Raw genomic sequence first — 27619 nt, forward strand, 5'->3', positions numbered from 1 at the left:
CAAACACATTCCTCTCCAGTCTTGAATGTGGTTACATTTAGCTTTTTAGAAATCCTAAAAAAAAAAATTACTTTGTCTCCCTAAAATGACATCTCCAGCAACTGTAATCTGCTCCAAATTTAGGGACTAAACCTTAAAGTTGAAGATCCTTATTTGAAAAGTATGAGATGCCCCCCAAACCCAAATATTTGGAGTACAAGTGACAAATTCCACAAGTGACCTCATAAAACAAATTATACAGAAACTAGTTGTGAAATAGAAGACTGCTTATTATTAACCTTCAGGCTATATACATAAAATACATTAAAAAACAAATCTCTTATTTAGACCTGGGTCTCATCCCTAAGACCCCTCATTATACATATACATATATATACAGACATAGAGTTATGTGCTTAGTACAGACAAGAAGTTCCTAATTATTAAAGTCCAACCACAGTTTCTCAGGACTTCAAAGGTCGTTCCTATCTCCAGGTTTCATATCAGAATAGAAATACTGGAGAGAAAATGCTTTTAAACAAACCCATCAATGATGATGAAGTAATATCAAACCAAAAGAATGGGAATTAAAGGCGAAATATTAATTCTCTCAAAAAATTTAAAATCATAGGACTTGCAAATTTGCAAAAAATCCTTCTCAGGGGAGCCAGGAAGAGGAAAATTTATGTCTTTGTCATATATTATGCAGAATTGTGTGTCTAGTGCCTTCTTACTCAACAAACAGCAAACAACACAAAATAAACGAACAACTCCATAGAACATAGTCTCTTTTAGTTTACCTCTCTGGTGAAGGAATAGTATTTTCATCTCAACATTTTTGTTAAAAGTAAACTAGGCAATCAGTAAATTATTCTAGCTTTATTAGTTTTAGTATGTATTAATAACTAGGTAGAAAGGTATAAAGCTAAATAGCTTTTTGTTTTCCTTTGTAACTTAAGATAAAATTATATCAGCCTTATTACATTACATCTATCCTTACTTACCTATCTGCTTGTCATGTTCTTTGACAAAATACTAACAGCGAGTATCAAATGACTATTATTCACTTAAAATCTCAATAATTTCGGCATAAACCATGGCACAGCTAATAATTTATTATGCTACTTATTGCATTTTTATCAATGTGTAAGAATTCAATAGACTACGGTAGACAATAAATTACGTAAACTATTTATATTTGTAGTTAAGAAGAAATGGTCAAGCAGGATGAACGTGGCTCATGCCTGTAATCCTGGCTACTCAGGAGGCTGAGATCTGAGGATTACGGTTCAAATCTAGTCCAGGCACTAAAGTCAGTGAGACCCTTGTTTCCAATTAACCACTAGAAAACCGAAAGTGGGGCTGTGGCTCCAGGGGTAGGGCACTAGCATTGAGCTGAAGAACTCAGTAACAATGCCCAGGCCCAGGGGAGTAGAGTAGTAGCCTTGAACTGAAGAGACCAGGGACAGCACCCAGGCCCAGTTTAAGCCCTACAAATGACACCACCCCACATACAAAAATAAAAAGAACAAATGGTCAAAACAAAATTTGGAAATACCAGTCACTACAAAAACAAAAACAGAAAGGCTACAATTACATATGGCACAGATGGTATATCATCACTCTCAAAGCTGAGGTTATTTTTTTCATAATACAACATACGAATCTAAAAATATTGTACCTAGTCTATTGTTTAAAACAAAGTATATGAAAAATCACCATGTGCATTGATAACTATGTGATAAGCCCTGTTCTAAGTTCTTTACCCTCTATGTCACCCTCATTAGGAGAGATTAAGTGACATTACTACTCACACATCACACATCATTAACAGATTACCTTTTAGTCCAAGGCCACAAAGCTTATCTACTGTAGAGATTTAAATTAAAACATTGTATGATCAGAGCTCATTCCCACTGCTTTCTTCTAACTCCACAGAAAGTACCCTTTATGTACAATGTCTAAACATATTTTAAGCTTCAGACCTTGCCTGTGAATGTGTGTGGCTGGCTGAAGTGAGCAGAGGGCCATGGCTACCACACAAACAGAAGCTCAGGACAGGGAAAGTTTTTTTGTTATTGTTGTTGTTGTTTTTTAAACCTGGCTGGTACATTAGTTCACTAACATGGATATACAAAAATATTGTGATAAAGACACATTTTAGTCATCAAGACTGCATTCCATGTCCCTAGGCATTCCCATCCTAAATTCAAATATGGCAGCACTTTCCTGACAAGACTACCATGCAGATGATTCTGAATACCACCATTTAAGTTTCTGTTTTAAAAATCAACAGGGCTGGGAGCATGGCCTTGTGGTAGAGTGCTTGCCTAGCATGCACAAAGCCCTGGGGGTCAATTCCTTGATACCACATACACAGAAAAGGCTGGAAGTGGTGCTGTGGCTCAAGTGGTAGAGTGCTAACCTTGAGAAAGCCCAAGGACAGTGCCCAGGCCCTGAGTTCAAGACCTAGAACTGGCAAAAAACACACAAACAAAAAAAAACCCTAAGTATAAAAATTCATACATTCCCATAAATATACTTTCTGAACTCAATTGAAAAGTCTTGAATTATATTAAGACTAAAGAAAATTAATATTATTGGAGACTCTTAAATTACAACTTCTGATCTACTGAATCATTCTGCCTGCAGGGAGCAAAAAAGCTGAGATGCACTCAGCTTAGCCTCAGCTTGTGGGAAGCTCAGCATACAAGCATGCTAAATAAATGACATCTGGGTATCCTCAAATTTCATGCACATTCAAGGAGATCCACTTACATGATCTAGTGCACTTGAGAGCTCCTATAAGTTTGAATCCATGTATTAAAAAAGAAATCACTCTTCCCCCAAATAACTTATATTTTACAATCAAAGTCTAGGTATTTTTAAAGTCATTTTATAAGCTTAAATAGGAAATATTATACCTTACAATATTATGAAAAAGAGCTACTGATAAGTTCTTCTCAATAATATTTTAAAGATACCTAGGATCAATATTTGCTGATTAAACAAGAAATAGCATCAGACTAAACTAGAAAACATTATCAGTGTATTCCACACTATTTATAATCAAGACAAAATGCTGTTGGAACCAGTCTTATATGGTTAACCTTCATCTTAACAGGTTTCCGTGTCGTTTAATTGTCTTAACGATTTAACATAAATCCAGTCATTCTCTGACCCATTGCACTTAAATTACATCAAAAGTAAAATTTGGGCTGAAGCAAGACATTTAGGGAATGTTTTAATAAATAGCTGGGGATGTGAGACACTATCTTAAGTAATTTTTCTAGCACACTCAAAGGTTCCATTCTTAACACCCCTTACCCCCAAAAAAGATGAAACACTGAGATTTTTCAAACTTTGCATTACATGTTTTTTTATAGGTACATGATTCTCTAATTTACAAATTATGTTCACAAGTATACTTCCCTATGCTAAGTTAACTTGCTAGAATAACTGATTCTTTAATTCCTAAAAGAAAAATACTAAATAGGAGGGAAAAAAAACAGGTGAGTATCTTTAAAATGTTTCTAGTTTTCCGACATAAACATGGTGCTAAACCTCTTGAAGACCTAGTGGTTTATTACTTGAATGCCAAAGTATGAGTTAATCACATTAAGACTTGCTGGTTTTCAAGGACTTACCTTCTTTTTATCTCTCATTGAGCCTTTGCCTCGAACCATTATTTTACATCCTGTTTCTGCTTCGAGCTGTTTGGCGGTAAGTCCTCTCGGTCCAAGGATTCTCCCAACAAAATTAAACTGGAATTAAAAAATAAAGTCACAAAAATTATACACTTGCTAAAATTAGGGAGAGTGGAAAGCAGTCCTGGAGTTTAAACTCAAAACTTCACACTTGTCAGGAAGGCACTTTACAATTTGAGCCAAGTACCCAGTCCTTTTTGCTGGCTATTTCTAAAGTATGGTCTCGCCTAGGCCACAGTTTGGACATGTCGTAAGTACATACTTCCTTGTGACTTGTTCTCTAGAGATGACTTTTCACGAATTTTTTTTGGCTCAGGCTTGTCCTGGAAACATGTTCCTCCTGGCCTACTCTTGGCTACCTGTGTAATCAGGATGACAGGCACATAGCACTGTGTCTATCTACTGGATGGGATGGGATCTGGAGAATATTTTGCCTGGGTCGACCCTGAATTATGATCCTTCAGATCCTCTCAGATTCTCAAATAGCTAAGATCCTGGTTATGGGCCACCTGTGGCTCTTAAAATTATTTTAAAGCATACATTCACAATATGTGTAAGAACTGTCATGAATTTCTTTGGTAAATATGGAGAATAACTATTGTTGAATTCATTATTTTATAATTCAATTCTGGTATGTATTAATATAACTTATATACCATAGCTACTAGTAATGAATTGCCCACTGATATACTATCAAAATATAATCTAACATCAAAGTATATTAAACAGATGCCAAAATATTCAGAGTTAACTCTACAAAACTGATACCATGAGGAATTAAGAAATACAATACTTCTTCAATCTTCTGTATGCCAGTGGTTCTAATTCTGCCACACAAAGTGACTCATCCAAAATGCTTTCTTGAACATGTGATTCTTAAAAAGTAAGATAAAAGCCTCCCAAACCCAGAATATTGAGATATAATGTCTTTAACTCACAGTCAAGGCTCATAGTCTCTTAAGTACTATATAGGTGACTACAGTAAGCATTTTGCTTGTAGCACAGCATGGGCACATGATCTGGCACATCATTAACAATAGACTCTCAATTTCATTGCACATACTATTTGAGAAACCACATCCTTTGTCATATTCAACAACTGAGGTTAGAATGTTAAAGAGACAGGATCAATAGAAAATTTAAGTGCTTAATTAGGACTTGACCCCTAAGGAAAAAGCTACAGGAAGAAAAGAGCAGAGAACAGATTGTTTAAACCCACTAAAAACCAACAGACATCTGGCTTGCATGAAATAAGCTAGTTTTCTTCTTTAAAAACTGAAGTACTCGACAAAATAAAAAATTTAAAAATGGCCCCAATATTCCATTATCTGACTCCCATCTCTTCAATAGCCTAAAATAATGGCTAATAATGGACAAGCTCTGCTCAAACATATTAGCTTCTACTTCAAATTTTCAGTGCTTCACACTGAAACATGAAAAGAAAATAAGGTTCACCAAAGATTTTAGGAAGAGCACTAATATGAAAGAGAAGACAAGATAAAGAAGTAGACTAGGGACTGGTTCTTAAGGAAAAACATGCTGCAGAAAACAGATCATATATACATACATGCATGTATTCATGTATTCTTTCACATCGACACACCCCTCTGGATAGTGCATAAACAATTACACACCTTTTATAACCCCCAAACCCAAACTGTTTTCATAAAATTTCTCCACCAAAACTTATTGCCAAGTTTATATCCTAGCTACTAATGAGGCTGAGATCTGAGTATCATGGTTCAAACATAGCCCAGAAAGTAAAGTCCATGAGACTATAATTTCCAATAAACTACTAAACTGAAAGTGATGCAGTGGTTCAAGTGGTGAGCACAAAGTGGCTCAGGAACAGCACCTAGTCCCTAAGTTCAAGCCCCAGGATGGGTAAAAACAAATGAAACGCGCGCGCACGTGCACGCACACGCGCACACATACACATACACCTACATACATATATACACACACACACACACATACACACAAGCTAAAATAAGTTAATTTCAAAATAAAAATGTGATTTTTTTCATGATCTTTTTTATTTCAATCTTTTGCTATCCTTATATTTTACAAAGTAATAATCATACAAACAGCATCTAAACTGGTTTATTTTCTCCATCCAATCATCTCTTGAATTTGATCCTATTAATATTACACAATTTACATGAATCTTTAATGTGTTTACATCCTACCTCTTTTAAGTTCCTTTTTTTGTGTGCATCTATGTGTGGGTAGGTGTTCACAAGAGAATGCTTTCCTATTTCCTCTTTACTAGCTTAGAAGTTATATACCTTTCATGCTAGTTTACAACATGGCTAAAACATCACTGTTCATTTTTACTTTACTCCTTTGCCATACAACACAAGGACATCAGATTGTTCAACTCAGTATTCTCAATCCAGGCAATATGTCATTTTCAAATACAATTTTTATACTAGACCAAGCTAGTATTTCTTTGGCAAGACAGTATGCATTTAAGATGCATAAATGTATTTTGCTTTTTATTTCTATTTTCATATTCAGATTTCTATAACTAAAGTCATTTTTTTGTCCCAGAAATATAATCTTCAGTATTTTCTTATTAAAGAGTCTTCTTTTTATTGGACATGGAATTGTTCAATCAAAGTTGCCCCCCTCCAACACTTTAAAGATTCTTTACATTGTGGTTCGGATTCAGGAAGAGGGTTGTCTTTGAAGATGATCTTATTTACCTGCCTTTCTCCCTCCCTCCATCCCATGTGTATATACATACACATAACAAAGGTCCTAGAGTCTGAGCTTGGTAGTGGGGGAGATGTCACTGAATTTTTTTGGTCAAGGGCTAGTGATCTACCGCTTGAGCCACACCCCCACATCCAGCTTTTTGGTAGTTAACTGGAGATAAGACTCAAGAACTTTAGGAGCTCAGGTTAGCTTCAAACTGTGATCTTCAAATCTCAGCATCCTAAGCCCCACTCACAATTTTTAGTAGCTATAATAGGATATGCTGCGGTGATATTTTGTTTATATTCATCATGACCTTCTTCCTCAGGGTTTTAAAGTTCCAAATCACTCCTCAGTCAAACTTTGCTTCCACTCCATCCCATGTCATCTTTTAACACTATGAGGATAAGCCTTTAACACTGAGATAGTGCATTCCTGTTATCTGTCATATGCCCTCCCTCCCATTCCTTTCCATCTCTTTACCACTCGATACAGAGCATTCTGTGAACTACATTCTAGTTCACTAATTCTCCCTTTAAATCCTTCTAATCTTCTGTCAAAACCACCTGTTGAGTGAGCAGGATTAAAGGGATTTCTTTCATTTTAGTTTTTCTTTTCTATTTCCATGCTTCGGCTTGTCTTTTTCATTCTATTCTAAAACAGCCCTGACAGAGACAATAATCTCCACATCGTATCACCTACTCCTGTTTACTTTGGGAATTTTTCAGTAGAACAGGAAATAACTTTCCCGGTTTCAAATTCGGTTTCAAATTCATTCAAGAAAACATCTTTTCCAGGCTTACTGGGCAGTAAGGAATTAAGACAGCCATGGTCATTAAAAAAGTAAAGTAGCAACCCTGACTAATAAGTCACGGAAATGCCTTAACTATTTGCTAGCTTTTTTCTTATTAAGTGCCCTTCCCTGTCACCCTTAGTAATATTACGCGGCAAAGATAGTTTCCCAAAGCAACTCATAAGCTAAATGTGCATTATATATCTGAATATACAAGAAACAGGTTTCTTGTTTTATACAACAAGCACATGTATTTTTAAATACACTATCTGCTTCTAAATACAATAAAACATGGAAGGAGGGGCAAAGAGGGATGAGAGAGGAGAAAAGGAAAAAAGGAAGAGAAAAGAATGGAGGGCTGGAAGGAGGTAGAAAGGAAATCTGGAAAAAGGGCCTATAGTAATGTCAATCAAGATTATTTAGAAAAACGAGTTAGACCAGTTGGTCTACCTCTTATTCTACCCTGCATCTCCTTTGCTGGAACTATACACAGGAAAAGGCTTCAACCACAATTAATTAATTCTTATACTACTGACTAATTTTTTTAAACGTGTTTAAAGCCAAAAGAAAGATTAAATTTGTAACACAAATTCTTTTTTCAACCTTAAAAACCCCATCACTGTTGCCTATAAGAACTGACAAGCTTCAGATATGGTAAGTACATATCAAGAGAATCCTAATACAAAGGCAAATGTCAAGGTCATCCTTCACAAATATGAGAGAATTAAAAAAAAGTCAATCATAGCAGCTGCTCTGTCTACTTCAATTTCTAAGTTAATATCCAGTCTTGCATTAAAATTCACTGTGTTGATTTATCATGCCAGCTGTGCAGCCTCATTCAATGAAAACAAAACAATATCACAACACTTTCAAAGAAAATAATCTCAAACAGCCTAAGCTAAGTAAAACTTTAAAATTCAAAAAGTAAAGGAAAAAAAAAAAAGAAATAAGACACTCATTAACTCCACCATTTTTAAGTACAGACCTTTCCTATATCTCAGCAGTTATATTTCTGCGAAGAAGCATGTTAATTTCTAAAGGTTTAACAACCATGTCTAATGCTATTCACTAATGCTCACAATATTTTTAATAGAAATGGCAGATTTTACCCAATGACAGAATGAAAACGGTTTCCAAGAACCTTTTAATAATTCAGTATTTAGTGGATAAAACCTCCAGTGATACAATAACAAAATTAGTAACTGATAAAAAGTGGTTAAAGAATCTCTGTAAGTATAAAATTAAAACACTAAATGCCACGCCATGCATTCTTTCAAATGTTTTACACAAGAAACAAATCTGTTTCTAAATACAGTATCTTCTATTTCATATCACCTATTTTCAGGGTGGCTTAAGTTACAAACCCCATCATCTATCCCATACAACATGATCATGTTAGGTATTAAATACACCAATCTAAAGGTTTATGTGTACAAGTATTTGTAAATGAAAATCTGAAGATTTAAAAAACAACAATTCTATAATAGTGAGCCTATTTATTTGAGGTAGCTATTTAAGAGTAGTGCCTATCCACAAGGGCAAGTATTTTTATTCAAAACTACAAGAATGATAGGAAGAGAGGCCACAAATGCCTCCTCCCTTTTCCACCTTCATATTAATTTTAGATAAATCCTCAAATGTCTCCTAGACAAACAGGTAACTTATATTACACAGTTACTACAAAAACAATTTGACAAAGCCTTCATTGAGTATTTGTGTTCACTACACATAACTTACAGGTACTATGTAAAAAAAAGGATTCTGCTGTTACAAAGAAAACAAATTAATGTTTATAATCAAAATTGGAAATGTAAACTAAGATATCCTAAATTGTGTGAAACTTCATTCTTTTAATAGTTAATTTTTTTTAACTGGACAGAAGGCTACTTGGAAATGTATACTGCTATAGTCTTAAACAGAAAAAAAGAAATAATAAAGATGAAAGTAAAAATTAATATAAAGTAGCACTTAATAGTCATACAAAAAGCAGTTCTGTATCTATGTGCTAACAATAAATATTCAAAGAAAAAATAAGAAAGCAACAGTAACTTAAAATAGAACCAAAAAGATTTGTTTTAATGTCTACAGACTCAATGAAATCCTTAATGTAACTCCTAAAGGCATTTTTTATAGAAATAGAAAATTTCTAAAATCTCCTTGCAACTACAAATGTCTCCAAATAGGAAAAAAAAAATCATGATAACAAATGAATCTGGAGAAATTGTACCTCCTGATTCCAAATTATATTACACAGATAGAGTGATCAAAACAATATAGTACTGACATAAAAATGCAGTTAACCAAAGGAACGGAAACCTAGAAATGTGTCATTCACAGATGTTAAATAATAAGGGGATCAGGAATACACAAACAATGGAGAAAGGACAGTCTCTTCAATAACTGCTTTAGGGAATCTGCACTGACAAAAACTGCATCTCCACAGTCAAGTAAAATTAGAGTGACTGGTAGAACACACTAACTGTAATGTCACCTACTAGGACAACAGAGTCAAAGGAGCCAAGGGAGAAAAGGCCAGATGGAGCAAGGTTAACAATATACTGGGTCTGAAGAACCAACTCAAAACCTAAGTGAGATGAGTGCCTGAGTTCAAATCATAATATTGACGAGTTTTTACAATAAAAAAGAAGAAAATCTGACACTTACCTCCCTTATTTTTCATTATATACAAAGATTAGGTCAAAATACATTAAAAATTTAAATGTATGACTTGAAATTTTAAGACTCCTTGGGGAAAAAAGGTGAAAAGCTCTTTGACCTTGGTTTTTAAGTATGATATGAAAACCAGACTACACAAAGGACAAAGGGTGAACCAACGTGGCAGCGATGTTCACAAGACAACATGTGGGAAATGAACTTCACAACTTGGAAGGGGGTGAGAGGAAAGAAACACGCGGGAAGGGGTAACAATGTTCAAGAGGGAATGTGCTCACTACCCTATGAATGTAACTATAACCCCTCTATACATCACCCCGGCAATAAAACAGTATTTTTTTAAAAAAGAGAAAGAAAAACTGATTACAAAAAAGCAAAAATGGAACGAGTGAGACTATCAAGCTAACAAGCTTCTACAGAGTATAGGAAACAAAAACCAAAAGTATCAACCTATAAAATGAGAGTAAACCATATGTAAACTACATATCTTGATTAAAAAGGTAATATCCATATGTCAAGATATTAAGAATGTAAGGCATCTGAAGAAGGGAAAAAAATTAAAGACAGGTAACAAACTTGAAGAGACAATTTCCAAAGAAAATATCTAAATGTCCAAAAGAACATAAAAGGTTGCTTTCTGTCACTAGCCAGCTATTCGGGAGGCTGAGAGTTGAGGATCACCATTCAAAGCAAGCTCAGGCAGGAAAGTCTGTGAGACTCATCTTCCATTGACCCCCAAAAAACTAGAAGTAGCACTGTGGCTCAAGTGGGTAAAACACTACATGAGCCTTGAGCAAAAAAGCTCATGGACAGCGCCCAGGCAAAAACAAAACAAAACAAAAAAACTACATACACATACAATTAAATACCCTCCCTTCAATATGGTTATTATAAACAAGAAAAATAGATACACTTGTTAGCAAGAACGTGAATAGGGAACATATGTTTACTCTAAATGGGAATGTAAATCATAGCCATCAAGGAAAAGACCTACCTCAAAAAATTAAAACACAGTTACCACCAGGTACTGATGGCTCATACCTATAAATCCAATCCGAGAGTTTCAGTTTAAAGCCAGCCAGGGGAAACAAGTTCAAAATTCCAATTAACCAGCAAAAAGCTGGAACTGGAAAGCATAGGTTAAATAGTGAAGTACCAGAAGAACAAAAGAGCCCAGCAAGATAACCCAGAGAAAGGAAATCAGATTCAAGTTTAAGAATGGGACAATTGGATTTATGAAAGCCTTTGGGCTGCATTTGTCAGCATATCTGAATGACATGTAGCATGTGTAAAAAGAACGTTTTCTTAAATAAATGCTGAGCTTAACAGTTTCATCTCAAGACTGAGATTAGTCTAAGGAACTGAAATGAGAAGTTCTAGCTATGTTTGTCTGCACAAATACTGTCAACCTATAATCTGTTCTAACAGCCTTAAGCTGAAAAAAAAATTTTTTTAAACCAGTCCTGGGCTTGAGCTCAGAGCCTGAGCACTGTCCTTGGACTTTCTCAAGGCTAGAGCTCTACCACTTGAGCCTCAGCACCATTTTCGGCTTTTTTCTATGTATGTGGGACCGAGGAATGGAACCTGGAACCTGGGTCTTCGTGCATGCTAGGCAAGCACTCTACCACTAGGCCAAACTCCCGGCCAAGCTGACTATTTTCAAACACAAACTTCATAGTCCTATTTGACCTACTGTCTATTATTATAAAGTCAATCTACATAATTTTTTTTCTTTTGCCAATTCTGGGGCTTGAACTCAGGGACTGACCATTGTCCTTGGGCTTTCTCAAGGCTAACACTCTATCACTTGAGCCACAGCACCACTATCAGTTTTTTTCTACGTATGTGGTACTAAGGAATTGAACCTGGGTCTTCTTGAATGCTAAGAAAGCACTCAACCACTAGGCCAAACTCCACCCCCAATCTACATGATTTTTTAATATGGTACGTTTATTATGTCTTACTTTTGCTTCCACTATTTATTATAAAGATTCCATTTCTAGATTCTGTCTTCTCTGTTCCTGGAAAATAGGTACCACCAGCTGAGGTTCCCACTGCCAGTCTCCACATAGAATAGGTGTAGCAATCTTAAGAAACCTGTTTCCTTTTCACTGTAACAGCTAGTACCTGGTCTGGGCCCTCATTTTCCACATGTGTTCTATGTGTGCAGGAGTTAACCTCAGATTGTCTTTTCATGCTCCTGTCAAGACACTTAGCACTAAAGAAACCCAAAAGAAATTTTGCTGTTTTTATTTGTATCTCCTTTTCCACTTTTTTCCTTCTATTTTCATTCCTTTTTGGGGGGGAGGAGGGGTGAGGACACTCAGGTCAAGGTTGAACCTAAAGCATGTGCTCTGCCAGTGGACTACAGCATCAGACCCTAACTTTCATGTACCCATTTCTCTTCAATTTTTTACATTTTTCATTTCCCAATGTCAAATTTATATATAGATAGAATTTTATAAAGTCCTGTCCTTAAGCATCAACCATAGCATGAAATTATTTTTAAACGCTATTAATTCCTAATGTACTAACAATTATCACACAGGTAAAGGAGATGATCAAGTTTACAATATCTAAGTTGCTAATTCGAACTATTTTGGAACTTGAAACAATTTTTTATCGTGATCAAACTTTAATTTCAGGCCAAGCATGGTGGCTGGCCTAAGTTTGTAATATCAGCTATGTGAGAAAGCCTAAGAAAAACCTCCCTGTGGTTTCAAAAGAGGGCTTGCCTGTCTAGCAAGCAGGAATCCACTTAGTGCAAACCCCAGTATTTCCAGTAAAAAAAACTTACTTTGTTATAAATGCTTAGGCTTGCTGACACAAACTATGTTTTCTTAATAAAAGAATTGTTAATTAACTACAAGGCTACTTGTTGAAAAGCTTGATTTCAATATCCTAAGGTAAAGTCAAGGCAGGCTATACGAATAACTAAGGTAGTTTTCTATTGAAAATGACACATGAAAGTATAAATGAGTCAAATTCAGGTCACCTTGGTAGAAAGTGAATGACCCAAACACAAAATACCCCAAAGGCTCCAAGAACTCCATAACTTCTAATTAATTACAGGAACGATACTATCACAAATGGAATATTCCACATCTGACTACTTCATACGAATGATTTCTGTCAAAATGTATACTACTAAAAGCCAGTGTACAAGCCAGGCACCAGTGGCTCACCCCTCAATCCTTGCTACTCAGGAGGCTAAGTTCTGAGAATCGTGGTTCAAAGTCAACGGGGGCAAAAAAGTCCCTCTGAGACTCTGAACTCAAATTAACTACTCAAAAAACAGAAGCAGAGCTATAGCTCAAAGTGACTGAATTAGTCTTGAATAAAAGAGCTCAGGCTGAGTTCAGCCTCATGCCCAGAAAAGGAAACAAGCAAAATAACAACAACAACAAATGTACAAAATTACATCCAGATTTCATGTTGTCAGGTGTACATGGAACAAAAATGAATTTCATGTTCAGATATGGGCATGATACATTCTGATATCCCTATGATTTATCATGTGTGTATGTGTGTATATATATATATATATGAATATATAAATATGTGTACACACACACCTACACACAAGTCTCTCCCTCTCTCTCTCTTCCTCTCTTTCTCCCTCTCTCAAGTCTAAAAACATGTTGGGTAGGGATATTCAACCTGAATTAACACACAGTGAGATGGGTAGCAGGGCTAAGGTTGAAACATCCTTTGATTGTTTCTCAGCCTATTCAACTTGCCAGTTTGGGGAGAGGAGAGTTGGGATGAACAAGTTATCTGTTTAATCTTCCTCAGATCCAAAGACCCACAGCACTGATGACTTTCATCACCTGAGCATACCTTGAATATCCACCAGATCACAAGCGTAAGTCCAGCAGGAATGAAGACGCAGATGATAGCCTAAGCTCAGCCTTAATTCACAGAACTTCAGCCAAACTACTCCATCCCAGAGCTCTATAGACAAGTCTATATACTATCTATAGCTGGAGATGTAGAGTTCAATAGCAGAGCACAGTGCTTATCAGTGTCTTAAGACCCTGAGATTCCATCCTCGGAGAAGGAGGTAGGGAGGGAGAGAGGGATAGAAACTACCTCCATATAATGCCACATGCAAATGCAAAAGGTCACAAATTACACATACACACACACATATATACAATTTATTCATACCTACATGTACACACATACACACAACACACCATCTATCTATTATTATAGACACTATTCTAAGCATTTGGAATGTAACACTGGGTAAATCATCTCTACTTTCATGAAGCTGCCATTCTGTTAACACATAGATGTCATCAAGGTGTTTTCCAAGTATGAACTCATGTAAGCGTCCCTGAGCTCTTCAGCTCAAGGCTAGAGTCCTACCCTTGAGCCAAGCCCCATTTCCCCGTTTTCTAGAGGTTAATTGGAGATAAGTCTCAGGTCCTTTTGTGCCTGGGCTGGTTTTGAACCTTGATCCTCAGATCTCAGCCACCTGTGTAGCTAGGATTATAGGTGTGAGCTACTGCACCCAGCTTACTCTGCTTCTTGAGTTTAATAAAATAGTTTTAGTCAAGTAATATAAATGAACTGACAAAAGCAAGTTCCCACACAAACAGAAGCAAGAAGAGAAGCATATGAGATAATCTCCAAAACAAATTCAGTTTAAAGAATGCATGCGTTTCATAGAGACAAAATGTAAGTCATAATTCTAAAATATATCATACTTATACCGACAAAGATGAACCCAAAAGTCCCCAATTAACTTTATAAATGTAAGGCAATCTTCCTTTATGGACACCCAAAGGAGTTATATTCAGTGTGTATTAGTAACCCAAAGATTTTTCTATGCATCAATTCCTATTTTGCTACACAAATTCTTCTAACAAAACTGAGGCACTTTTTTAAAATGTGGAAATTGTTTTCTATCTACTCTCCTTTTATGAATTACAACTAAATTACTCTTCCCCCACTTCTAGCCCTGTCTCCTTCCCTCCCTTTCTGGAATTCCTGCCCTTAAATGAATGTTTACTCTCTAGAAAATGCCTTTAATATTTGCATTGCCCCAAAACTTTCCCATGCTCTCTTGTTTTGCTGGCATTATCCTAAACTATTTACATATTTACAACAATATGCCTACAGTAATATAAGTGTGTAAGCTGTAAAACAATGTATGAAAAACCATGTTTATAAAAAAAATACGTAATCTTTAAAGACATACTAGGAATACAAGTTTGTGAGAAATTAAGCTTTTTTGACAAATTAACCCAATTAAGACCTTTATTTCTCACTTAAAGACAAATAAGCTGTTCTCCTACTTTGATTTTCAGATACCAAGAAATAAGCCACATTTTCCTTTTATCATCTATTCAGGAGGTATTGGATGCTATTATGGTAACAGTATGGAAGATGGAGCAGTGAATAAAAGTTCTTTATTTTATATACTGCTGGGAAGAGAGGGAAAAATAAACAAGAAAAATACCAAAAGTGCTACTGCAGAGACAGACAGAGACAGACATCAACCCACTACATGAAATACTGACAGATGACTTTCAGAGGCTGGTCAGCAGTCAGTGCTTAGTGAAAAGCCAGTAAAGAGCCTCGTAGAAGTAAATATAAATATCCTTAGGCTGGGAGTAGACTTGACGTACTCTAAAAGTTAATGTGATTACAATGCAGTGAAGAAGAGGGAAAGTCAAGTAAGATGAGGTCAAAGAAACGGAACACATTGGGCTTTGTAACAAAAGGCAGTTAGAATTTATTTAGGAATCAGCTAATACAGGACAAGAACACTTATAAGATGCTTACAGAAAACAACCGAGATGAGGAAGCTATCGTTTTGCTTAGAAGTACTAGGGCTTCACCCAGGTCTTGCACCAGCCAGGCAGCTGCTCTATCACTTGCCATATAGAGCCCTTTCAACTTTTTGTTTGGGTCATACTGTGACTACAGCCCTCTTACCTATGCCTACTATGTACTTGGATTACGGACACGTTCTAATATGATAGGTTTGTTCTTCAAGTTTTTGCAGAAGCTCATCTTAAACTACAATCTTATTTCTATCATCCCAGCAGCCAGGATTATAGGTGTGAGCCATCTGCCTGGTTTATAAAGAACAATTTTAAACTATCTGAACAATTTCAAATTATCCATGCAAAATTATTTAATACTTCCAGGCCCTCCTTCATGTAATCTTTTAAAACAGCTGATAATGCTTATTTGTCATCAAATTTACCACTTCCCACAGATTGTGAAACAAACAAACAAAAAAAACTGAATAAAACAAAATATACTTACATCTGGATATTCTTTTACAGGCACATAAAGTTTCTCTTGTAACTGAACAATAGGTCCCACAGCATCAGGCAACTCTGCACTCCTTTTCTCTGTACTGCCATTTAATGTGTCATTGTACATGTCTTTCCGTACTCTGCTAATTTCTGTTAAAAGTAAAAATTTTAAATGTGTTAGACAAAAAAAAATATTCTTGCTAGGCCAGGAAGATTTAAAAAAAAAAAAAAAGAGGTAGGGGGAAGATTTCATTGATAAAATATTAATAAAACATTAACAACTACAGTGAACAGTATCTGGCCTATTCTCTCATGCTCTATCAAAATCAAATTTATACCAATGAAATAACTTGAATTATCAAAATAAATTTCTGGGCCTGAGCTCTAAAACAATATGACAAAGTTATTTTACCTAAATTGTTATGTTTAACAAGGCAAATCATTTCAAATAACCTCCACACATACACATACACACACACACGCCCTAATGCCAAAATGACCACACACACACACGCGCCCTACTGCCAAAGGCCCTTTTTTATACTTTTAAAATCTGTCTGAACAAGATTTAAACTGTACATTAACTGACATTTTAGTTACCTTTACAATAGTCAAATACATTTAACAGACAATAAATTGCATGTTTGGTAGAAGTATGTGTAAGATACAAAAATTAAGCAATTAGAGCTATATGAAAAGCAGTGTCTTAGAGAAGGTAAAGGAAGAACCAAATGAATCTTAAGAAAACCAACATTCAGGGAGAGAGGTAAATAAGATCCAAACAGAGAAAGACATGGAGGAAATAAGAGACCTGAAAAAGAAAGGTATCTTACATGCTAAGGTGATCCCAACAGGGTCAAATTCTACAAAAATATAATCAATGGGACCGGGAGTTTAGCCTGGTGGTAGAGTGCTTGCGTAGCATACACAAAGACCCGGGTTCAATTCCTCAGTACCACATTTATATATATATATATATATATATATATATATATATATATATAGCCAAAAATGGTGCTGTGGCTCAAGTGGTAGAGCTCTAGCCTTGAAAAATCCCAAGGACAGTGCCCTGGCCCTGAGTTCAAGGCCCAGGACTGGCAAGAAAAAAAAAAAATAGATGTATATATGGTTTGGACAGCACTTAAGAAATTCCAGGGAAGAAAGGTATAGGAAATAAAACCCTGAGTTAATGAATAAATACTAGAAAGACTTAAAATCATTGCCCTTTAAAGGGAAACTATATTACAATTCTCATGTATAATTTACTTTTTTTGAGTAGATGACTTTGTGAATCAAGTCCTACAAAGAAAATTGATTACATTTCGACTTCAAATATTTATTAAGCTTACACCAGGTACCAGAGGACAGGACACTAAAATATGCAACAAGGGCCATCATTCTGGTTAGTGAGCAACTATGGAACATTCACTACACTCTACTGTAGAGTGATGTCCATTCCTTTCCTTTTGAAAAAGTTTCACTCAAATAAGAAATTTCAGCCTACCAGTATTAAGATACTATCAAATACAAATGCACTCCTTAATTTTCTTAATCACTTACTTAAATCAGTTAATACCCAATATAAGAAAAAGATATGATCAAAGATGTTCTCTGTTACCAAATCATAATCACTCAAAAAGAAAAACCCTGCCCATTTTCTGTATCAGCAATAGAAATATTCATTTTTTGCCTCTTAAGAAACAATTTGTTGGCTGGGAGTGTGGTGGCCTAGTGGTTAGAGTGCTTGCCTAGCATGCATGAAGCCCTATATTTTATTCCTTGGTACCACATTCACAGACAATGCCAGAAGTGGTGCTATGGCCCAAGTGGTAGAGTGCTAGCCTTGAGGAAGTCCAAGGACAGTGCTCAGACCCTGAATTCAAGCCCCAGAACTGGCCAAAAAGAAAAGAAAAGAAAAGAAAAGAAAAGAAAAGAAACTGTTATGAGTGGTAGAGTGCTTGTCTAGCATGCATGAAGCCTTGGGTTCCATGCTTCAGTACCATATACGCACAAAAAGCCGAAAGTGTCGCTGTGGCTCAAGTGGTAGAGTGCTAGCCTTGAGCAAAAGAAACCCAGGCTCTAAGTTCAAACCCGAGACTGGTGGGGCGGGGGATTTGTCTGTAGGAGTTGATCTCTAGATAGCGAATGTGAGCAGCACAAAAGCAAGAGAACATTTTGGATTTGACAAAAATTCACTTTTTTAGTACTTTGTCTTCCGCCTGACTCCATCTTGTGCAGCTGGGGAGGTCTGTTTTCTCTCTTTCTCTCTCTCTCTCCCTCTCTCAATAAACCCTCACCTCTTAAACTGCATGGAGTTCCCTTTCGGCAAACCTTACAAATAATATTATGGTATCCTTCATAATAAAGTCCAGTATCAAGTTAGTGTTTAGGAATTTTATTAAAACTTTACATATATCCTTTAGTCAAGGTGTCTGTATAAAAGCATTTTAGGTATTCATTTATCGTTTAAATTTCTTCACAAACTGCTTAATTCTTGTTTTGAAGCTAGCATCAAAAATATATAAACTTGACAAAAATAGCCCAACAGAAAAGCATATGTAAAATTTGCTGAAGTACAGATGGAAAACAAGTAAAATCCACCAATGTATTAGAAGAAAAATGCACCAAAATAATATGAAATTTATTGTTATGAATTTAAGAACAGTTCAATATTTTACAATCTACTGTAATAAGTACCATATAATGTAACCTAGTCAGGGAAGGGAAAAGGTGATTTTACAGGTAATGAAACCTAGGAAAAATTTAAGAATCAATGGTAAATCAAATTCAACATATTCAACACATATGAAAACATACATATAAATGATATAAAACTGACAACCTACACACAAAAAGCAAGTTAGATGATATAACACATTTGCTACTTTATATTTCTGTAAACACCTGTTATGATTCTTTGGTTAATAACTAAATGTTCCACAGGCTTATTGTGCCTCCAGCTCCTAAAATACCAAAACTGTGGGTCCTTAGTAAGTGCTTGGTGGAAAGGGTGAATAAGGGGGTAAATGAAGGGAACAATAAGCTAGGCACTAAACTAAGTAAATAAGCCATGGTCCCAACTCTCTCAAAAAACTTAAGTCTATAATCTGGGAGATGGATAAGCAGTGTTTCTACTATCATTTTTCAGTCTTGAACATATGTCATGCAAGTGAAGAACACAAATTACTTATAATACAGCACTGTTGGGTATAAGACAATGACTAAGACATACAGTTGCAACTCTCATGAATTTACAACCAAGTGCACTGCTGAATACAACTAGCTGAGTACTTCTATCAACAATGTCTTTCTGGCCAGGAAATTGCTGTTCTTTATACTAACCTGATTCAAAACAAGGTCTGACTGCACCCAAATATTTCCTCTTAGAACACCATACTGAAAACTTTCCAGTCAATTTCCATTAATATTATCCAATCAATTTAACATTACTGCATTACAGAGACACAGTATGGATTTAGGAAATGCTCTGGTCCTCTCATAAACTAATGGGTTCACAGCTTTTATATTTTTCTGTTGTCCAAAACTACATATCATGCTCAAATACTCTTACCATGCCTTCACATGACGTTCTTCAATCTACAGCACTTCTGAGAATAAAAACTTTAGAACTGCTGGAAGAGTTAAACATTTTTCTTATGTAAAACATGAGGGGCCAGCGGTAGAGTGCTCACCTAACATGCATTCAGTACCAAATACACAGAAAAAGCTGAGAGTGGTGCTGTGGTTCAAGTGGTAGAGTGCTAGCCTTGAGTGCTAGCCTTGGACAGTGCCCAAGCCCTGAGTTTAAGCCCCAGGACTGACAAAAAAAAAATTATTTTTGAAGTATTGTAATTTTTTGTTATCCATAAGTTTTTTTTTTTTTTTTTTTTTTGCCAGTCCTGGGCTTTGAGCTCAGGGCTTGAGCACTGTCCTTGGACTTTCTCAAGGCTAGAGCTCTACCACTTGAGCCTCAGCACCACTTCTGGCTTTTTTCTATGTATGTGGTACCGAGGAATCGAACCTGGGTCTTCATGCATGCTAGGCAAGCACTTTGACCACTAGGCCAAACTCCCGGCCCCTATCCATAAGTTTTGTAGATAAAAGATGATCCTTATCAGTGTGAATGTTAAAACATGTATGTGAAAGTACCTAAGTATAACTACACCATAGTATTGTGAAATATATATAATTACTCAATCTCAATAAAGAACCCTTAAAAAAAAGTTTAGAACCATTAGTACAATGTCCACTACAATAAGCTCTAAATAGAGCATGTATCCTCCACCTAAGTTTCCCCACATTAATTTCAAAAACATCTTTGAGGTTCTTAAATGTTACAAATTTAAGTTATTGAACTAATATCCGCCCCTATAATATTTCATCTATTGGCTGTCATTTAAAAGCCTCACAAATACTTGGAACATTCTTTAACACATAAACGTGTTCTTCTAGACTTTTTTAATATTGTCTCACTGTTTAGACAAACTCTAATTTGTTTAAGTCCTTTGTACGTATATTGGCTCTTAACATTCCATGAGGACACAAGAGTGTGGAAGACAGTAAGGCTGGCTGTTCCTGGTTGCAGGGCTACGCATTCCTGCCCATGGGGTTCTGTTCTGGTGAAATGAAACAATTATTTCTACTTCCTGCAGGAAGGGCACCTCATCTCCTTTACTGCTGGTACTAAGACAAGCCTCCATCATTCAAATCTCAACTTTCAAGACAGCAGCAATTTAAATGTTTTCCAGTTTACTACTTCTGGGTTAGAATCTAAGTCTAACTTAAGTTTCACAATGATCTTATTCACAAACCTGGATATATGAGCACACCTTACTAATCACCTGATAAAATCTCTCTAATGATTTGTTTGAGACAGGATCTGCCTAAGTCCAGGCTGCCCAGGAACCTGCCTTGGCCTCCCAAGTGCTGTGATTCCAAACATGTGTCACCATATCTGCATTTCCTTCCCCTCTGGATTCACCAAGTGCAATGAGAATGCCAGTTTTTGTCATGAAATTCATAAGCTTTGTAGTAACAGTTAGATTCTGCCCATTTTCCATGTTTTCTTGAATCAATACTGTGGATCTCACTTCTTCAAGGAAACTTTTTGTTTACGACTAAGCATCTTTGTCCAAGTTATACCATTTGTTGTCCTCTCTGTTACTGTCTTTTTTTTTTCACCCAAACTGACACTTGGCTGTCAGTTCATTGTTCCAAAGTGGAACTGTCACTATACAGTTTTACTTTGTATAATTTGCTGATATGCCATGTGCCTTATATAGTTCAGTTTTGGCCATAATTACAAAATTAATATCATTCACATATGTCACCAGCCTCAGCTCATTTTCTTCCTTTGCTTTTACTTTATCTGAATTACTTTATATGCACTCCAAACACACTTGATTCCTTACAATTCTGTATTTGTATTTCATTTTAAGATCTAAATTATTGCATTAACTACCAGATAAGTTATCATATGTTATACTAGTGTATCAGAATCAACAACCTAAGGAAATAGCGGAGCTGAAAAGTCGGGGGGTGGGGGAGAGGAATCTAAAACTTCTCAGGATTTGTAAAAATAACTAACTTTTTTAAATTGTGAGGTTTGTTTTGTTTTTGTTTTTTTAAATAAATGACATGCCAAGCACCAGTGTTATAATACCTAACACCAGAGGCAGGGAGTTTGACCTAGTGATAGAGTACTTACCTAGCATCCATGAAACCCCAGGATAAATTCCTAGATACCACATACACAGAAAAAACTAGAAGTGGTGCTGTGGCTCAAGTGGTAGAGTGCTTGCCTTGAGAAAGCACAAGGACAATGCCCAGGCCCTAAGTTCAAGCCACAAGACTGGAAAAATACAACAAGCAAAAAAATAAAAAAATAAAAAAATAAACGGACCTAACACCAATCATTCAACTGATGATATTAATGTTTAGAGGCATGAGTATTTTATTTGGGCATCCATCTGCTTTATCTTTGGGTATTAGATCTAAAGCTATCAAAAGAAAAAAAAATGTTTTACTGTTGAACACTATTAGAGCTAAAGTATTAAATGAATATAAATATGACTTATTTTTAATCTTTTTTGTTATTTTATTTAGGAATATAAAAATTAATTGTACAAGCACATGTCTTCTCTGATACACATAATACAGATTTTGTAAGGACAGTTACAATGAGCATATTCAATCTGGTCACGGGTAGCTCACACCTGCCATCCTAGCTTCTCAGGTGGCTGAGATCTGAGGATCATAGTTCAAAGCCAGCCCAAGCAGGAAAGTCAGTAAGAATCAGATGTCCAATTAACCACTAAAAGGCCAGAAGTGAAGCTATGGCTCAGGTGATAACTTTTGTCCTCAAGGCTAGTGCTTTGAGGGACAGCAATCAGGCCTTGATTTCAAACCTCAGTTCAAGCATGCGTGCCCATACATGCACACAAGTTAGAGAACGTAATAGAACGTTTGACTTGTTTTTATACTATAGCAAATGTTAATTGTTCTAATATTGACTACCAACGTTCCAGAAACCCCGTCCTAACAGTTTTATATATGAACTTCAAGTCTAGGGTCCCTAAAATGACAATACAGGATGAAAAATAAAAAGAATCTACTAATAGACACAAAGTAAAATAATACATTACAAAGAACAGAGCAATATTTTTTTAAGATGAAGAGGACCCTGGCATATTCACAGCTATAATCCTAGCCACTCAGGAGGCTGAAATCTGAGGATAATGTCTGAAATCAGCCCAGACAGCAGACCCAAGGCACTCATTTCAATTAACCAGCCAAAAGCTAGTAGAGGCGTAGGTCAGGTCAAGCAGTAGATCATCAGTCTGGATGAAAAAATAAGGCAGAACAAAACAACAACAAAAACCTCAGAGCTCCAAGTCCACAATCCAAGCCTCAGCACCAATATAAACAAAATACATACATACATACACACACACATACATACACACATACACACATACATGCACACATACATACATACACACATACATACATACATACATACATACACACACACATACATACACACATACATACATACATACATACATACATACATACATACTTTTAAAGTGAGGCAGTTTTCCTCATTTAAACTAAATCTCAATGCAATTCAAGAAAGACTACTTTAAACCTGGTTGGTTTTATATGGTAAACAGTAATTATTATTTAATTTTTTAAAACTACCTCCTGTTCATTCCTTAGAACAATCAAGGGAAACTAATCTTTATCTCCATATAATATGAGCTGTATGAAATTAAAATCTAAGCCAGGAGCCACTGGTTCGTGCCTATAATCCTAGCTACTCAGGAGGCTGAGATCTCAGGATCAGGGTTCAAAGCCTCTCTCTCTTTTTTTAAAAAGTAGAATCTTTTTTTTATTCAGAAAAAAGAAGTTTTTCAATCACACACAGGAGGGGTATGGGTGGGGAGGAGGTAACTGTCCTTCCAGCCCCTACCCCCAGCCCATGTGGTTTGGGCTGCAATAAGGGATACTAGGTAATGGCCCCCAAATAAAAATGGCATGTATATACATTTATGTGGGGGGGGGACGGAGGGGGTGCAAAAGCTGTAGGGAGTGGTGGGGGGAAGGGACAGACGAGGACGAGGTCAGTACTAGGAACGACACAGGTGGGAGGCCATTTCATAACATTTCTTGTTGATCAAACTGTCATAGACACTTTCTTTGCCCATCAGCATCTTGGTAATCATGGTGACAGTGACATTGAAGGTGGGGGCTCCGCCAGTACAACCACCAGAAAACCGAAAGTGGCACTGTGGCTCAAGTGATAGAGCACTAGCCTTGAGATAAAAGAGCTCAGGGACAGCGCCCAGGCACAGAATTCAAGCCCCAGGATGGAAAAAAAATTAAATCTGAGAGTCAAAAGTTTGTAGATGAATATAAGAATATTAACAGTTAGCCAGTAGATCAGATATTAGGCTAAAATGTAATAATGTAAAACTTCTAGATGCTGGACATGTAGTCACCTCCTATAATTCTGCAAGAAGCAGAGATTAAAGACAGAAGTTCAAGACTAGCCCAGAAAACAGTTAGCAAGCCCCTTATCTCAGCAAGTAGTCTGGGTATGGTGTTATATTCTGTAATCTGTCATTGCAACTATAGAAGAGGGAGAAATAGGAAGCTCATGGTTCAAGACCAACCTTAGACAAAAAAAAAAAAAAAACAAAAAACTTCAAGACTCTGAAAAAACAGGCAAAAAGAATCAGGCAATACAGTTCAAGCAATAGATTTTCTGTTGGTATGTAAAAAATTATTTTAATTAATGTAAGTTATATCTTACATTAGGAATGATAGTAATAGATTAGAATCTGAAGCTACGTAAGAGTGGAAAAAAAGCAGCTATAGTTCTATGACCTCATACCAAGTGGTCAAGTTAAAACTTATGTGTGTTCTCTAGTTTGGTGCACTGAAGTGACATAATAGGATTTGTGTGCTCTTTTCTTGTCCCAAATAGATAACAACCTCAATCTGATCAGGAGAAACCACCACGCTCAAACTACAGAATATTTCACAAAATAATTCTGCAGAAATGTTTAAGTCATAAAAGACCACAAAGTCACACATTGGAGGCAAAAAAAAAAGGCACTCTCTCTACATGCAATATGAAAAAAAGTCTAAGACTTGTGTGAACTAGTCAACAGTTCTAGATTCCTATATATTTTCTATTTCCCATATTGTACTACTGTTATATGACTCACACGTGCCATTTTTATATTTTTCTGTAGGTCCCAATTTATTTAAAAAAATATATTAAGATTTCAAATGGTTTAGTTTGGGCCTTTAGAGTTAGCTGTTCCAGAAACCAGAGACCACAGATGAGAAGAAAGAATAGTTGTGGTAAAAGAATGAATGCCACACAAATGCTTTAGCTTATGGAAAAAAAAAAAAAAGTACATATATTCTAGTCCATTAAAAAAATAAATGCTTGTCTATGACCCAGCAATTCCACTACTTGGCATTTACCCAACTGTCCAGAAACAAGAGCATACTAAATCCACTAGCACAATGATGTTCACTGAAGCATTATTCACCATAGCAAAGATATGGAACCAACCCAGATGTCCCTCAGTTGATGAGTAGATCAACAAGATGTGGTATTTGTACACAATGGAATTCTGTGCTGCTGTCAGAAAGAACGACATCACCCCATTTGTAAGGAAATGGAAAGACTTAGAAAAAAATCATATTAAGTGAAGTAAGCCAGACTCAAAGAAACATAGGCTCAATGGTTTCCCTCATCTGACATAATCAGTAGAAACCTTGGGCTCTCCTAGCAGAGATTTGCAATAGAGCAAACAATAGGTACATAAGGCCCTACAGTATGCCGCTAAATGAAAGGACCTCCAGGACAAGGAAACAAAAGCCATATAATGACTTGATTGTTGTCCTTAATGTACTATGTTATCTCTCATCTCTTTTGCTGCCCCTTGGTTATCTCATATTGTTACAGTATTTCACTCTGTTATCTGATATATTGGATAAATGCGTATTTGGTTATTTGAAATTGGATAGGGAAGGGGGGAAAACAAGATGAGGGAGGGCATGGGGGAGGGAAATGGGGACCAAGACATGAGAAAGGTATCCATGTATGTGAAGTAATGCACCTTCTATCTGATGAATATAATGTAACCCTTCTATTAATTACAATAAAAAATATATGGGAAAAAATGCTTGTTACCAGCAGAACTAAGGAAATAAAAATCGACCAAAATAATTTTTTCTGCAATTTGACCAACACTAAGTCAAATTCATAACTACAATGTTTGCTTTCTTAAAGTACCTGGTATCCATTATATAAAAGTTTTATTTAAGTGCTTAAAGTGCCTACTATTCTCAAAAAAAATACACACACACACACACACACACACACACACACACACACACACACACACACACACGTTATAGTTCTAATGTTAATCTCAACTAGAGATGACTTTCCTGGGCCAGGAGTTTGGCCTACTGGTAGAGCGCTTGCCTAGCATGCATGAAGACATGGGTTCAATTCCTCAGTACAACATATATAGAAAAGCCCAGAAGTGGTGCTGTGGCTCAAGTGATAGAGCGCTAACCTGAAGGAAAGCCCAAGGACAGTGCTCAGACCCTGAGTTCAAGCCCCAGGACTGGCAAAAATAAATAAAAATAAAGATGACTATCCTTACAAATCTTTATATATTTATAAATTTTAATTCATTTAATAGATGTTATTCCTCTAACATGAATAGTCTTTTAAAACCTCCTTGAAGAACATTAACAGTACAATCCATAAATGATCTTTCTGTAGGAAAACCTGTCAGTGACATGTGGGAAGGGATAAAGCCAATGGGCTTCATCTTAACAGGTTCCCCAGAACCTTTTTCTAGTGCTTTGAATTTAATCTCTAGGTCTTAATACTTTAATCTACAAGATGATCAAATTACACCAAACCACTTTTATGGGCAGACATTTAGAAATATGTGCATCTTCCATCTCTCTAAAGCCAAATCCATTTTGTGCTCTTGCTGAATCTCAGCATGTAAGAGCAATCCACATACACTCAATGGCCAGGTCACCTATTCAGTCCTCAGAGGACTCAATCCTCTTCAAAATGTCTTATGACTCCTGGACACCATGATGTACTTTAAGTGTTATCCTTATGAAGCACTAAATCCTCAAATACCCAGGTTCTTTACAAGTATGTATTTAGGTTAGTCCCTGTGTTTACCTTCTTGAAACTTCAAGTCCCTAACAACTAGAAATTCCAAGCCTAATGACTTCAAATCAGGCTAAAAGTGAAACTGACCTTCTGAGCATTTGGAAAGTTACCTCTGCGTAAGAGGGGAAAATGTACTGCTTTTCCTAGATAACAACTTTTGACTCTTAATTATCCTTTTCAATTATATTCCAATTTCTATCTAAGCTCAACGAAGGAAAAGTCTCTACTGGTAATTATGTATCACAGGTTTATATAAGTAACTCTTTAATTCCACAAATCGAAGTAAATAAATGTCAAATAACATTCACAGGTGTTAGAGCAGCCCAAATACAAGAGAAATCTCTACCACTAGGATAAATCTGAGAGCTTCTTTTAAGCCATAACAAGCAATCTATTATACACAACATTCCAAAAGGTAATGCCCTAAAGCACCAAGATTGAATTAGAAAGGAAAATAAAACCTCAGCAAAAATACCTTAGCTCTGTTTTTGTAACAACAAAACAAAGAGGCCCTCAAATTTCAAAGTAATTGGAAATGAAAACATTTTAACATGGTAAGCAATATGATCCCCTCTAATTAAGCCACAGTTGGTTTACTTCAGAATATCTAACTAATGTTAGACTAAGAGCAGGACTCCATTTTTACTGCATCCTAAAGTATTTGTTCTACTCTATCAAGTACTGGAAAGAAATCCTAATATGAGATTTAATATGCAGATTGCAGCACTTTTTGAGGTCGTTAAAATTTATCAAAATGCGG

The 27619-nt window shown here is 36.0% G+C and overlaps 1 protein-coding gene across 6 annotated transcripts in view; it reads right to left on the minus strand.

The window, feature by feature from the left end:
* Qki (QKI, KH domain containing RNA binding) overlaps positions 1-27619 on the minus strand; it is a 116251-nt gene that overhangs the window by 64718 nt on the left and 23914 nt on the right. For all 6 annotated transcript variants that reach the window (XR_016536450.1, XM_090337852.1, XM_090337850.1 and 3 more), the window contains exons 2-3: positions 16138-16280; positions 3627-3743 (exon numbers count right to left, since the gene is read on the minus strand). Coding sequence is in view for 5 of the 6 variants with exons in the window: in XM_090337852.1 (XP_090193978.1) it covers positions 3627-3743; positions 16138-16280 (260 nt within the window). In the remaining variant the exon portion in view is untranslated. The remainder of the gene's footprint in view (positions 1-3626; positions 3744-16137; positions 16281-27619) is intronic.

This window comes from Megascapheus bottae, chromosome 8, assembly GCF_031878675.1.
Source record: "Megascapheus bottae isolate mThoBot1 chromosome 8, mThoBot2.hap1, whole genome shotgun sequence".
NCBI lineage: Eukaryota > Metazoa > Chordata > Mammalia > Rodentia > Geomyidae > Megascapheus > Megascapheus bottae.